General features: G+C 40.7%; 2 protein-coding genes across 3 annotated transcripts in view; both read left to right on the top strand.

Moving 5' to 3' along the window:
* Positions 1-114: 114 nt before the first annotated feature.
* Positions 115-12167, top strand: mybl2a (v-myb avian myeloblastosis viral oncogene homolog-like 2a). 2 transcript variants are annotated; one of them, XM_062426377.1, is made up of 13 exons: positions 115-239; positions 4468-4527; positions 6214-6313; positions 6515-6586; positions 6799-6891; positions 7007-7227; positions 7334-7454; positions 7788-7841; positions 7978-8201; positions 8837-9539; positions 9729-9971; positions 10092-10292; positions 10573-12167. In XM_062426377.1, the coding sequence occupies exons 3-13, from the start codon at positions 6215-6217 to the stop codon at positions 11173-11175; spliced, it is 2634 nt and encodes an 877-aa protein (XP_062282361.1). In that variant the 5' UTR covers positions 115-239; positions 4468-4527; position 6214; the 3' UTR covers positions 11176-12167. The 2 variants fall into 2 exon arrangements, with proteins under 2 accessions (XP_062282361.1, XP_062282360.1); XM_062426376.1 differs by lacking the exons at positions 115-239; positions 4468-4527 and adding an exon at positions 4716-4784.
* A 532-nt stretch (positions 12168-12699) lies between these two features.
* The window catches only part of nsun5 (NOP2/Sun RNA methyltransferase 5), a gene marked incomplete in the record, with an annotated part of 3113 nt that continues 375 nt past the window's right edge, over positions 12700-15437 (top strand). Inside the window, 3 exon segments of the mRNA XM_062427050.1 lie at positions 12700-13848; positions 14229-14439; positions 14790-14954. Of these exon segments, the coding sequence (XP_062283034.1) occupies positions 12924-13848; positions 14229-14439; positions 14790-14954 (1301 nt within the window).

Raw genomic sequence — 15437 nt, 5'->3', positions numbered from 1 at the left:
AAACCCAAAACTCTAACAGGGAAGTAACTTTGTATCTCCCTGGAGGACAGCTTTCATTTCTTCTGATAAACATTAATGGAAAAACACTCACACACACTAACACTCTGACCCTCCATATTCACTATACTCCCTTTAAAGCTGTGAGCCTGCGTGCCAAGCTGTTATTTCCTGAATGGTCCTGTAAACAGAGGGGCTGACGATAGAGGCTGTAAGGTCACGCTGCCAGCAGCCACGTCATAGTAAGAATCTGTGTGTGTTTGTGTGTGAGTGTGTGTGTGTGTGTGTGTGTGTGTGTGTGTGTGTGTGTGTGTGTGTGTGTGTGTGTGTGCGTGTGTGTGTGTGTGTATGTGTACATAGAAAACTTGTCAATAAATCAAACTGCTATGAAAACATTTACATGTTCTTTTTTATGAACCATTAAACATGTGTGCATATCAGAAACAATGTTTTTGGTAATTAACCAGTGACCACTTGTAAATGTTGTATGTTATTAGAAATCACTACACCTTAGTGATGGTCTGTGTGAAGAGTGCTAAGATTACACATATTATAAATCTAAGTGATGAGGTTAGGTCAGACTATTAGGCTGTTATTGGGATTTTGATCACAATCTGTCATTTGGTGTTGCCCACAGACTATGTATATGTATGTATATGATGTGGTTGAAGGTATTATTTTAGTAAATGAATGAATAATTTTGGGCTCTTAAAGGACGGGTTCACAATTTTCAAGTGTGTCTGCCCAAATGAACAATAATAGTTTTTTCTCGCTCTAATCATTCCACCTTTTCATAATGGCCATTAGAAGATCCCTTCATAATGCACTTACAATGGAAGGGATGGGGGGCAAAATCCACAGTCCTCCTTTTATGCAAAAGTGCATTTAAAAGTATATCTGAAGCTAATATGAAGCTTCTATTTTTTAAGAAACTTTCAGCCAGTTACATTTACAGTTTTAAAAATTTCATGGACCATGACATGTCTGAAAACATGAAGAGAAATCCTCTTTTATAACAACCTAAATGAACCTTTTACTCAATCATTTTCTGTAATTATGAGGTAAAGTGCACGTGGCATCATAAACACAAGATAAATTCCTTTATTGAAACTTCTTCCAGCTTTTTCACTTACATACATGTTTATATAATTACATTTTCCTGTCTGTTGGCTTCGTTTTTGTGATTGTGGTGCCCAGTGTGTAGAAAAAGAGGAAGCAGATTGCCTGAAACCCCATGTGCACTGCATTTTGGGTATTTCTGATGAGGTCACATGAGGTGGACATGGGCTAGGTCTTGAAGCTTAACGTTGATTATCAGTGGATGTATTAGAAGCTGGCAACAATGATGGCCAGGGACATCAGCTCATCTTACCCTCTTCAAAAGAACAAGTGGAAGGTGTCAACAAACTGTATTCATCCATGAACAGTGCCAACAGGATGTCTAGTGTGATTAATGAACCCAAAACAAACACATACACACTCAGCAGGTAACAGTTTGTAGATGTGAAGTACAAGAGAGCAGCAGTTCAACACTTTGATGTATCTGTTTCTGTATGCTGCGTCATCTTTTGGCACGAATGATGACACAAGAAATCTGTTTGTGAGTTACACAGACTGCACATCAGTTAAATTGATTATATGCATGCTATCATTTTTTTTTATTTGTTGTGTCTTTTGAGAGATTTTGCTAAAATATTTGATGAGACAGAGCAGGAAAGTGACATTCTTACAGATCAGAAAATATTGTGTAAATTGTTGGAGGCAGCGTACAGACTAGTCCTTATGACACAAACACAACTTTTCACACTGATGTTTGCCCACCACAATTCTTAAATAAGGAACCTTTTACATATAAATAAATGTCCGTCATATTCAGGCCCTTACTAAACACGTTCACACAATGCTGATTAAGCCTATCACCGCCAGATAAATCTCTTTGTATATCACAGTGCACTGAAGTTTTTAATCTGATGTTGGATTTGACATTCCCACGCTGGCCGGATGAATACATACTGTACATGCTTTATGGGCAGAGTGTGTGCACGAGAGACTGAGTGGCTAACTTACTGTTAGCCCTATGCTAATTTGAATGGGAATAAAATAACTGAATTCTGTGGCTCTGCTAGACTTTCCAAATGTTACTTAACCAAATGGATCAAATTCTGATAGTGAAACAGGTCATTTCACAGGAGTTGCGTATCGCTCAAAACAATTGAACTAATGCCTTACAGCCACAACAGTAGCGATAGAGTAGGCTACAGTGGAGCGTATTTTGTAATCTGTCAACAGTGTTTTGGTGATTTTTTATATTTTTTGCATTGTGATGTGCTTTAATGACACGTTTTTCAGTTTCCACTTTTTGTCACTGTTTTGGTGTAGAGATTTCTGCTACCTTTAGTTAATATTTAAGAAGTTCACATTTTTTAGGAATCTATGCTAATCTGATGGACTGTATAACACTGATGGATGTGAACATAAAAAAAGTTATGTCACTGTGAGACAAAAAGGCAGGCATGCATGAGTTACTTACAAGCAGCTACTAACAGAAAACTGATAGGGGATTGCTAAATAAAGCAACAAGGATGACCTAACCTGTGCAAAACATAATTAAAACAGTAGTCAGCATGTTATTCATATCTTGGCATTAGATCAGCTTGCATCTGCTCTACTCAGTTATCTGTGAACTGTGAACTTCACTGTAATAACTTCAGCTTACAGTCCTGCTTTAGACTTCAAAATGGACCTCACTTACTTTAAACATCCCATACACAATGCTACAAATACCGACATGTGTAAGCTACAGACACACTTTCATTCATGCAGGAATGTTGCTGTAATGTCTTTCCAACTCACCCACAGAAAGGTATGTCAAAAAAATTCAGCACAGTGTGATGTGTTATATAAATCATACCCTCCTCGCCCCTTCCCTCAAATCCCTCCTCTTTATACTATAACAGCGAAAACCAGGGACACTGACAAAATCTGACAGTGTAAAAAAAAACAAAAGACTATAATAAAAAAATCTGAAGACTGACACTGAAAAACATAATGCAAAAATATCAAATAAAATAATAGGATTGTAAGATTTTATGTTTTCAAAAGCTTGTGTTTTATTTTTCAGTGGAACTTTTTTCAGTGTCAATACTTTTTTCAGCTCAGGTTTTTCTTTTCAATGGCAAAATTTAATTGCCTGTGCTCTGGCTCCAAAGTCTACATAGCAACCATTAACATGACTGTAGAACTGCCCCACCCTGTGGTCACAATGAGAAATACAACGTGAAGTCAGGCTGATTGACGCAAATACATTTTATAAAACACAACAAAGTGTGTGAAGTTTTCCACCCTGGCAACATCATTTTACGACTTTTGGATGTGTTTCACAGCTTTAATGTAGACATTTCGGTTTAATGCTGTGTCAAAAATAAAGATTTGACATATTCTTTTCTCTCACAGGTGCATAATGAAAAAACTCCGCACAGACTATTATTGGAAACACTTAGAGCTAACTGTAGTTACTGAAAGTCACCAACTGTTGCTTAGCAACAGTGTTGAAGAGAGCAGGGATGAAGGTGAACACAAACACATTTTCAAGCATTAATTCATAAAATGTTAGTGTTGTAATGTGGTGTGCTTTGGAGTCTCATCTTTTCTCAAAATTACACCTTTTATAGCTGCACACCCACTTTGAATAGAAATCAGATGTATGATTTTATACAGATTTTGAGGACCTTCATTAAAACTCAGTAACATGAGTTTGAACAGTGCATAGCTGAAACATGTAGCCTGAACCCAGCAATGATTTTCTGAAGAGGTTAATTTAGTTAAATGTGTTGTCCTTATACAAGAGTCAATACAACGCCCACAGTTGTTTGGACACAGATTTGTTAATATTAATATTAGAGCTATAAACCGTGATTGCGGTAACCTGTCAGCCTCTGGGTAACAGCAGCTGTTCACATATGAACTATGGCTGTTCATATCGGATACACACACGGCATGTTTCCGGGGTTTGTTAAGCAGCAGTGGAGCCTTGGTGTTCTTGAACACACCCCACATGTTCAGCCGCGGTTAAATTTCTGTATAAATTCTGCTAAAGAAAACTCAAATTTCTTCAGTTGTTTCTGCATTTCAACAGTAAACACAAATTCAGTTCAGTACATGTCAGTCCAGCTCGTATTTATTGCTGAAATGAGCGTTTAATTTAGTTAGTGTTTATCAGTTGAAGCTGCGCCTCACACAGTGGATACACAGCAGGGATGTGGCGCGGGTAAGTGTGGGAGATAAACCACTCCTGGATGACAAGACGCTGCCGAGCCGTTGGGGAAAAAAGTGTGTTTGTATTATGCTCATGGGGGAAATGTCTCAAAGCTGCAATTATAATTTAATGTGACCATCGTTGGTGTTGTAATCAAGTGGTAGCATGCGTGTGTTTTGTGTTTTGAGTGATTGTTGCTGTGTTGTGTCTGACAGAGAGCTGGGGCTGTTGGACCCGGCTATTTTTCAGGAGCAGCTGCACAGTCTGAAGTTTAGGTAGGCATTTCTGTGTTTTCCACTACTATCATTTAGGAAACCTGTCATCAAAATAGTCACATCGAAATGGTCTCTGATAACACATATTATTCACATATACAAGTGGAGCGAAATGTGGGCAGGCTTGTTGTATTACCGAGCTGAGCCATAGGAGGCGCTCTACTTTGTAAAGTATCCACAGTCACAACCACAACGTCTCGTTAGGTGTGTGCACTAGCAGAGTCCGCTAGCCTGAACTTACACAACCAAGTTGGAATGTAAGTTATTTATCTTCTCACTCAAATTTGGGTATTTATTTGCAATAATTTTACCTTGAGAGCTGCGCTGTGTTCTGTTTAGATAGGCAGCTTAACTTAATACGTATGTCGAGGCAAGAGTGAAGTGGTTTTGCAGCTGCTAGCTACTGTTAGCTAACTTACTATCTCAGCTTTTGTATGGGCAGTTAGCTCACTGAGGAGAAGCGCAGCATGCATGCTTGTTGGGAGGTTGCCCAACAGGAAAGTGAAATACAGAGACTCTGCACACAAGAAAACTGACAAGTTAGCGTTGTGACAATCTAGTTATAGTTTGTTTGCATTACTTATGTTTAACATGTACAGTCGATCGTTTTGTCTGTTTACAAAACTGTTAAAATGTACAACTTTGTTCCCTATGCACTTCAGCAGTTGTTAACACATCTGTGTTTGAGCTCACTGCAGGAAAAGTGTCAACTGTTGTCCACTTGATAAAGAGTAGTACATTAATGCTGGCTTTAAAAACTTAATTTTAGCAGTGAATAGTAGTCTGATGATGGAATGTAATACATTGCCAGTTAAACCATTCACAGGGTTTTGTTTCAGCCCTCATGCAGTTAACACTGTCACAAACTAGTAGTGACTGTATGCAGATGTAGATTACTTGTTGGAAAATAATGGACCCACACACTAAATCAAAGCTCATTTTTATTTTATTCGCAGCATTTCAACCAATAACTGGTTTTTACTTGTCTGGGGTAAACCTTGTGGGCTTATACCAAATGACATGAAAGCACTTTGGCTTGAAATTGTTTATAGTGTATATTTAATACAGGCTAGTGCTTACAGTTATTTTAAGAGAGGCAGTGTTTGGACCTGGTGATTGCAGAAGCATTTTAACCATTGTTGATGTTTTGTTGTGTATAGTGCATGACTTTCAACATTGTAGAATATGACAACATCTTAAAGGCACAATGTTTGAATTAGACATTTATAAGTATCAATAATAATAATAATACGAAGGAGAAGAATCATATCATTTGAATTTACATTTCAGACAACAGATGTATCTTCCACACTTATGTACTTCCTTCTGAGTCAATTATGTGCATTTTTGCCTTTACTATAGAAATAGATGCTAACTCCCAGGTTGCTGAGACTGTAGCGAGCGACTTCTAATGGGGCCAGCAGTGGTATACAACTAAGTATCCGTTACTGAAACATCAGCGGCACTTTACATCGATCATTTAAACAAACTCAGCCCAAAGACAGGGACTACATTGTTTGTTTACACCATCTACATTGTACAAATGATTAACAATGACAAAAACTCAACAGCACCATTATGAAGGCCATACCAATCTATCATATGTTCATATCAGTGTCCATTGTACATGCAGAGTTGTCTAATCTCTTTCTAGCGAGTATTCTCACTGACAGTGTGTGTTTGCAGCATGGAAGAAGAGGCTCATAATATAAAGAGCATTGACACGGACTCAGACTCAGCAGATAAAAAGGATGGCAATTGTCATATGAAATGGACTCAGGAAGAGGTGAGGGAAAAGAAGACTTTCAGTGATAACACCCTGATGTTTGTCATCAGCTCCCCATCATTTAATGAGTTTGTATTGCAGTATCAATGACTAAAATGTAATTCTGTATATAATGTAATGTTACAAAGTATACATTTATGCTAAACCTGAAAGTGGACTTTAAATTCAACAGTGTCTGAACTGATTTTCTCTTGTGTGCAGGATGAAAATCTCAAAATCCTGATCAACAACTTTGGGAGGAAAGATTGGAAAACTATTTCCAGTTTTTTACCAGTAAGTCCTCATCTGATGGAAAAGTTTGTGCTGTTTTGTCATCTAGTAGATAAATGTGTACACAAAACACTGTGTCTGTCATGTGTTAAAATAGGCAATTATGATTGCTAAACAATCTCTTTATACTGACTAATTTTAATTTTGGATAATACAATGACCTGTCATTGCATTTTAAGAAGTAGAGTTAAAGATTTTTTCTGTTGCTGTAACAGGGGCGGACAGAAGTACAGTGTATGCAACGCTGGAAGAAGTACCTGCATCCTGATATAGTAAAAGGCTCCTGGTCTAAAGAGGAAGATGACAAGGTGGAAAAGTTACACAAGAAATCTGATATAAACTTGACTGCAACACTGTTTTTTATTCATATTAACTTATCTCACTGCTGTATTGTTTGTGTTCATGTGTGTTTCTTCTGGACAGATAATAGAGCTGGTGGGCAAATTTGGCACCAGACACTGGACTTTGATTTCCAGGCAGCTGAAGGGACGGCTAGGGAAACAGTGTCGTGAGCGCTGGCACAACCACCTCGACCCACTGATCAATAAGAGCTCCTGGACCAGGGAAGAAGACCTCATCATTTACAAAGCTCATTCCATTCTGGGAAACCGGTGGGCTGAGATTGCCAGGCTGCTTCCTGGGAGGTGGGTTGGTTATTGGTTTGTTGAAATTTAAAAAGAAAGTTGAACTTCCTTTTTAAGCAGGATCACACAGAGACTTCAGTGTACATGTTTTATTCTGTCTATTCAGGACAGACAACAGTGTGAAGAACCACTGGAACGCCACTATCAAACGTAAAGCAGAGTTAGGTTTGTTCAAAGATGAAGCGGACTCCATTTCCCTCGATATTCAGCAGTATGTGGAAGGAGAGGTACAAAACATATTGACTTCAGCACACTGTTCTCAATTTTTTAATGATTTCCAGCATTTTAAAGTTATTTTGGAGTGATTTCACCAAAAATTTGACAGTAGATCAAATTTTGATATTTTAGAGATATAACAGACTAAATTTTCGTTGGTTACAGTTTAATACTTACCTCATGTTATGACATCAAATTGATATAGTATAACATACTACAATATACTAATCATTTTGTGGGTTGCTGATCAGATGAAGTATGAAAGTAAAATAAAACTGTGTGTTATTTGTAATATTTTGCGGCACTGACACTATTGTGGATTCACATGATATGTTGTGTTATAGGTGGACTTCAAGTGTGATGTTGTGTTAGATGCTGAACCAGTAACACCTGAAGTGGTAAGCTTATAATAGAAACAATACTATTATCATCCGTTTTTATTAGAGGTGGTTTTGGCTGCATGACTGTTGAAGATACATTTCTCCCTCAATGTTCCCAGCTTACAAGCTTGGTTTAACTCTCCTCTTTCCCTAGCTGCCGCTCAGCCCAGAGAAAGACAAAAAGAAGAGGGAGCCTCGGAAAGTCAAGCAGAAGATGGTCGCCCAGCCTGTACAGCCTTTGGTCCCCTCCCTGCCCCCCAGTTCAAGTTCCAGTCCCAGCTCCAGCTCTGGTGCTGTGCCAGCAGCCTCTTCAGTGGATCAGAAAAGGTTTGCCGATGCAGCACTGAGGATGATCGCTGAGGACATGATGCCACTCAGGTGACTTGTAGTGCTTATGGCTATAACAGCATAAACGCTTCTTAATCCTCAATCAGAGAAGTCCTCTCATGAGTCTCCATTCCCCAGATATGTCATGTTTATGAAGCAGCTACTTTTGTGTATTTTTTGAGTCACTGCACTGCACATCATTTCCTGCCACTTGTTGAGATAGACAGCCTATCACCGGTATAGATCATACTAGTCTTGTGCTAACGGGCGATTGTGGGGGCTATGGAGTGGGTCTTGGCGCACAGGATTTGCCCCGGTGCATGTGTCATTAATCGTTTGTATGCACGGTTTAAGCACAGATTTGTGCACATGGACTGTTTGTGAATGAGACCCATTGTTATTAAATAGAATTTTTTGAATAATTAAATATTTTTAAATACAATGTTTAAACTCTTTAGCTCACTCATAAAGCTGTATTAAAGATTATATTATTATTATTATTAATTCGAATCTCCATCAGACGAAGAGCCACGCTCAACCCTCACCTAAGGTGAACCGACCTTTAAGGTGGACCAGCTACTCCAATTTAGTGGCAGTCTCAGCTACCCCTAAACAGAGAACGGAGAAATGTTGCCTGCTGAGTGCCTGCTCTACCCACTCACATATATCTTCTCTTTGTTGCACAGTTTTGTTGAAGGAGCAGGCTTCAGGTCATTCATGAGTACCATCAGCCCTGAGTACAGCAAGCTGTCCCAGCGTGCCATAGGCCTGCAGCTTTATGATGAAGTGGAGAGAACCATCAAGCCTCAGCTCATCCGTGACCTCAAAACATGCCTCGCCTCAACTACAGATGGTGAGAAGGTCATTCATGCCACCCTTGATCTCTGGGCTGGTGATCAGTCTAATCCAGTTGAGGAGGCCATTGTCATCGTGCAGCTCCACTTCATCAGCGATTCCTGGCAGATCCGCCGTCCGGTCGTGGCCTTCCGTCACCTCAGCCACAAAAATCTCAGCACAGCAGTGGCCAGAGAGCTTGAAGGTGTGCTGCTGAGCTACGGCATCTTTCCTCGCAGCATTGGCTACGTCCTCCAGAACCAGGCCAAAGAAGCCCTCGCTGCAAACCGCTTGTTCTGCAACTACAAGATCATGTGCTCATCTAACAGGGGAGAACCAGATGGAGATGACATAGTGTCATTTCTGGCAGACCGGATGTCCGATACGGAGTCCCCCTTTTCAGAACTGCAAATTGGGACCAGGACCACCTGTGTAGCCAAAACACTGCAGCTAGTGATCAAGGAGGCACTTAAGAACTCTAGGGTAGTGGAGAACCTGCTCTCACAAGTCCACAAAGTGGTGGCTTTCTTCAGGAGCAGCGCCTACTGGAGCGAGGTAGGAGAAGCACGTTAAAACATAGTTTGTAAATGTACATGATCCTTTTTTTTCTGTTCGTGTCAGCAGTGTAGTATAAATTGAATAGATTTTTAAATCCAAAGATGAAGCTGCAGCAGGGTGTTGTATTTTCATATCTTTTTAAGATATTGCTGACATCTGACCATTTGGTATGATTTTATTATTTAGGCAATGTTGAAGGAGTGCAGTGTGTCCCTCTGCCCGTCCTCCAGTAACTGCCGCTGGAACTCCATGATGTTGTCTCTGCGTCGTATGGTGCAGGGGCCTACCTGGAGCGCCATCATGGCTCTCCTGGCCCAGGCTCGCATAGAGGCTAATGACACAGCCAGCACCCCGCCTCTGCTCATGGTCAAGAGGGAGCAAGTGATTGACATCCTTGGTCTCCTTGAGCCCTTTCAGGAGGTCTTGCAGGTAAAGATAAAACTGATAATTATGGAGTTGTATAGGGATGGGATATGTATGTAAATACTGTGTGTGAGTGTTGTTAGAAGATTGTTTGAGAGCATTTCTTTTTTGCTTCTTCTAATCCAGGCCCTGCAAGGAAATGGTGTGACCCTCTCATCCATCATACCTTTGATCCTTGGCCTGGATAAGACTTTGGAGAGCTGCGTCACCAACTACACACACTTCAGCAAGGGCCTGCGCACAGGCCTCCACACTCACTTCCAGACCCTGGTTCACCAGAAGGACCTGATACTAGCTTCTGTACTTGACCCTAAGATCAAAATGAAGGTACAACATTTGGAAAGAATTTTGATGTTTTGCATCCACAAAGCTAATGGAAGGCTGCAACATTGCAAGATGGCATCTTATTCCCATTTTATATTATTTCAAACCGCAGCTATAACAGTAATATTAACTGGTAGGATTTGAACAACATTGTATTTTGCAGCATTGCTGTAGAGCTCAAGATTTATATTGAGTACATCAATAAAGAAACTACATATCATACCTATCTCCCTATGTAGAATCAGAACTATAAACCCTCACCAGAACCTTATTTTCCCCCCAGCCGTTCTGTGATTCCATATTGGAGGACGAGGTAGGTTCCCTAATGGCTCCATCAAAGGATCAGGCTCGCACCATCGTGGAAATCACATTGGGTGTCACAGGAGCATCAGCCTCTTCCCCTGTGAAGACAGATGACAACCAGAAAAGCAAGGCGGTGGAAAAGGAGCAGGAAGACAGAGAGGAAAGCCAAGCCAGCACACTGATGGAGGCGTCTGGTGGCAGCTCAGATGACAAAAACTGCAACGGAGTCAACGGGAATGACCTCAAGCGCAAATCCACCTCCAGCTTCCTCCAACTGTACTCAAAAACTTTGAGGTCAGAGCTTGATGTGTACCTGTCAGAACCGCTGTGGGAAAACAACAACAGTTTGCTGTACTGGAAATCTGCTTTTCGCTTTCCCAAACTCCAGGAACTCGCCAAAAAGCTGCTGGCAGCACCGGCCACCTCGGGCGGCTTCGACCGACTTTGTCCGATGGCAGCTTGTATTGTAAGAGCCAAAAGGAACCGTCTGCCACCTCACGTCACAGAGAGACTTCTTCTATACAAAAACTCTTTAAAGGCAAAGACAGTTAAAAAGCCCAGCGGGGTCACTAAGAAGCGATAAGTCAAGTGTCAGTAGTGTCTGCTTATATTTTGTACTTCACACTTGCTTCTCCACACTTTGCATTAAACAGAAACTCTGCACAAATTATATTTAAACATATTTAGGATAATGAAGGCAGTGAAATGCAAAATACATCATCATCACAGAGCTGCTGTCACTCCTCAGTGGTGAGTGGGTTCAGCCAACTGCAAGAGTTAAAAGTGAAAGACTGCTTTTCTTTACACAGAAAGCTGAACCACATTCCCTAAGCAATGCTTAATAAAGATATAACAAAGTCTTGTTATATTTGAGCACAATTCAGCACTGTAAAATGTAATCCTAAGTGTCAATACCTCAGTGAAAAGTTTAAAAGATGTTACGGTTAATCATTTATCAATATAAACTACAGAGAATGGAGAGTTATTGGTGGACTGTTTTTGCAGGTAAATTGCAGTGTCAGTGTATGGTCAGTAGTGGCAGAAATTGCAATGTTAAGATACTTCAGTTTGTTCTTTTCATTCATTGTAATATTGTTTTGATGCTGTACACCACATGCAGATGCAGTAAACTGAACACAAACACTTTGAGCTTTTTGTAAAAGCAGCTTTTATTTTATAAGTCTTTTACAGCTTGTTTATATTTTTTTATTGTTCCGTGATGCCTCACAGGTGCCACAATGAATGTTTTTTCAATGGCATTGATGATATAGAAAGTTTTTGCCGTTAAATGAACTGTTATGTCCATTGAGGTTGGTTGGAACGGTTATTCTGCATCTGAATTTGAGACTAAGAAAGGAAGTCTTCTAAGCAAGCTTAAGTTCACATTGAATGACAGCTAACTGATTTCATTGCAGTGATGATTGTTCATATTGCAGCATATAATGAACAGCTTTACTAATCCTTTTCAGAAAATAGATTTCACTTGAAAAGGATTCAGTGCTTCTAATGGTTTAACCTCTTGTCTCTATGTAAATATACAGAGAATGTACTTGAGAATAAACATGTTTTCCTTTACGGTTTATTTTATTTGTGGTCATTTGTTTCCTTGTGTTCAAATCTGATGTTGCATTTGCAAACAAAAGTATCTGTGATAGAATATAACTAATACTGTCGCTCTTAGTGTACGCCACGCCAGATCACTATGCACAGGGCCTGCTCAGTATTTTTTATACATGCCACAGAGCGTGACTGGATGTTAGTAATTGCACCATGTAGTGTATCTGTGTGGAAGCACCTGCTTTGATTACATTTCTGCACTCATTTATTCAGATTTTTCCTTTAATTGTAAGTTGATCACTCATTTTTAAGTAATATTTAAAAATATAAGATGTGTTTTGGGGAATATTTTACATCCACTAATGTAAATGTTCACTCTGCGAATGAAAAGTGAAATACCAATGAATTGAATGCACTAGTATTGTTATTGTTATTATTATAAATATCATAATCATTATCATCATCTTTCAGTTGTCGTCAGTGATTGGCTGGACAGACCTCCTACGTCACACGAAAACTGCGTCAGCTTGTACTTCCGGTGTCACGACCCTCTCCTCCGGCTCTGCCATGCGTGTTTTAGAAAAGTGATAATGTTGCTGCTTATTAAGAAGCCAAAAGAGGAAAATTAACCCGCTTCTGGTTCCTTGCTCAGCGCTAAAGATAGAGGAAGAAGTTTCCACAGCAGGACGGAAGATGTGTCAGGCTCGTTGACAAAAGTAGAGTAGAATAATAAAGCAATACTAGGAGGCGGTGTGGTAAAAGTAAAGTGTCGCCATGGCTCTGTACATGAAAGCAGCTGAGATCCTGGAGAAAGCGGAGAACAAGCAGGGCGCTCTGAAGACTCTGGTGTACGAAAGTAAGTTTGGGAACATAAAGCAGCTGTTTGCTTTAGTTTGTGAGACGCAGAAGTTTTCCGCCGTGCTGCAGGAGATCATCGAATCCACCAAGCTGCTCAAAAATGCCAAGCTGAAGATGCCCCTGGCCAAAGTGCTGGCCTACGACCTGCTGATAGGTCGGGGTCTGAAGTGCGGCGGTTCCTGGAAGGCAGTCATGATGAAGCACCGCTCCAGGATGCAGGCTGCGCTTGCTCGCATGAAAGTGAAGCAGAAGGTCAGCAGGAACGATGGTCTGCTCCATGCTGACGTACTGCAGTCCGCTGGGGACCAGCTGCCCAGGTATGTGCGTGTCAACACCGTGATGACCACCGTGGAGGATGCTGTGGACTACCTGAAGAGGGATGGCTTCTCCTACCTGGGACAGGCCTGCAGAATAGATGACTTGACCCTGCAGAGGAAACACTTTGTGATGGACCTACACCTGCCCGAGGTGCTGGTCTTCTCTCCTAAAACAGACTTCCATGACCACTTCCTGTACAAAGCCGGCCACATCATTCTGCAGGACAAGGCCAGCTGCCTCCCCGCCTATCTCCTCAACCCCCCGCCCGGCAGCCATGTCATCGACGCCTGTGCCGCCCCCGGCAACAAAACCAGCCACCTTGCAGCCAAAATGACGAACAAAGGCAAGCTGTTTGCCTTTGATTTGGATGCCAAGCGACTGAGCACCATGTCAACCCTCTTGCTTAGAGCAGGAATCACCTGTCAGCAGCTGGCCAACCAGGACTTCCTGAAGGTGGACCCTGACAGCCCACAGTATAAAGATGTTGAGTACGTCCTGCTGGATCCCTCCTGCAGTGGATCAGGTAGAGAAACCAGTGTCCCTGTAAACATGAGTTTAATGTTATCCAGATTGTCTTTACAGGTGGATCAGACAATCTATGAAACATGTGACTTTAGTTTCATAGTCACATGTTCCATATGTTTACAATCTAAGTCGTATTGTGTATGTCCTAACAAAATGTTGGTCATTATTCTAGTCATATCGGCTAACTAGAGTCAATGAAGCAGGTGTATGTCTGAACATCCAGTACATTCTCTCTATTTGTACTTTGTAATCCTGTTTACATGCATAAACAAGTAAACAGCATTCTTTAAAAGTCAGATCATAACCAGCAACTATGCAGTTAAATCAACATGAAAATCAGGATTGAGATGTAATGTCTGTAATGTGTGTGGGTTTCAGGTATGGTGTGTCTGCGGGACAACACCTCCTCTGCAGAACAGGAGGCCAATCCAGCTCGTTTGGCCTCCTTAGCCTCCTTCCAGCTGCGTTGCCTGAATCACGGCCTCAAGTTCCCCCGCCTGAAGCGCCTGGTCTATTCCACCTGTTCAATCCACAGCCAGGAGAACGAGGACGTCGTCAGCGCCTGTCTTCAGCAGAACCCGGGCTTCAGGTAGCATCCACTCTTACTAGATGAAGATAAAACTGCTCATATTTTTATACCTGCAAATGTTGGAGGTATAAAAGCTGTCTTTGCATCCTTCTCTCGATGACTCGGCCTGTTTTTAATAGAGAATTTCAGTATTTCTTTTAATGTAAAAGTTGTGGATTTTCATGCATGTAGTCATGTTATTATGAAATCTCCACCCTTCCATTAACATCATTGAGTTTAACAGTTACTCTGATTTGAAGAGGTGGTGTCAGCTATCAGTTCTCAAGGTGTTCATATTTCTGTTAGACATCAGAAGTGATTATTTGTGGCTTTATTACTTTAATGTTTTTGTGTTTTTTTTTCTCCTTCAGACTGGTTTCTCTGCTGCCTCAGTGGCCTGAGCGAGGTCTGGAGCCGCTCACTCAGTGTCTGCGTGCCAGCACCGCCAAGACCCGCACACACGGCTTCTTTGTGGCTCTGCTGGAGAAACACACTGACACTGTGAACCTGAAGCAGGAACCAGCCATCCAGATAAGGTAAACACAGGGGGTGTCGCTTAAAGTTAATCTTAATAATAAAAGTCCTGTTTGGTCTGGACAAATATTTTCAAAGGATATAGAAACAATTATTTAATCTACATTTAGATATTTCACATCTGTATATTATAATGCTGTTTAATGCCTTTAATTCATATAGTGAATTTTATTTGTGTCTTCCATCATACTCGGTTGGATTCATTTAGCTATTATTAGGGTGTTTGTTTTTGGTGAATGGTTTCTATTTCTACTGTATATTGTGCTTCTGTCATTATCTGCCTTAATAAGTGGAAGCACTACAATCAATATAATGTATAACTTCAGCAAACTGTGTAGAAAGAAATTATGCTGCACAGAAATGATAGTTTGTGTGTTTTTCATTGATTTAAAACAGTAGTCCTGCGGATTAGGACTATAGTCTCATTATCAGCAGCAGAGGATGAGAAGCTGAAATCTCCAACCAGTGCCACAGAAAAAACACAG

This window comes from Scomber scombrus, chromosome 10 (genome assembly GCF_963691925.1).
Source record: "Scomber scombrus chromosome 10, fScoSco1.1, whole genome shotgun sequence".
Classification (NCBI taxonomy): Eukaryota; Metazoa; Chordata; class Actinopteri; order Scombriformes; family Scombridae; genus Scomber; species Scomber scombrus.
Note: the sequence above shows the minus strand (reverse complement) of the source record. Positions and strands in the feature narration are given on the sequence as shown.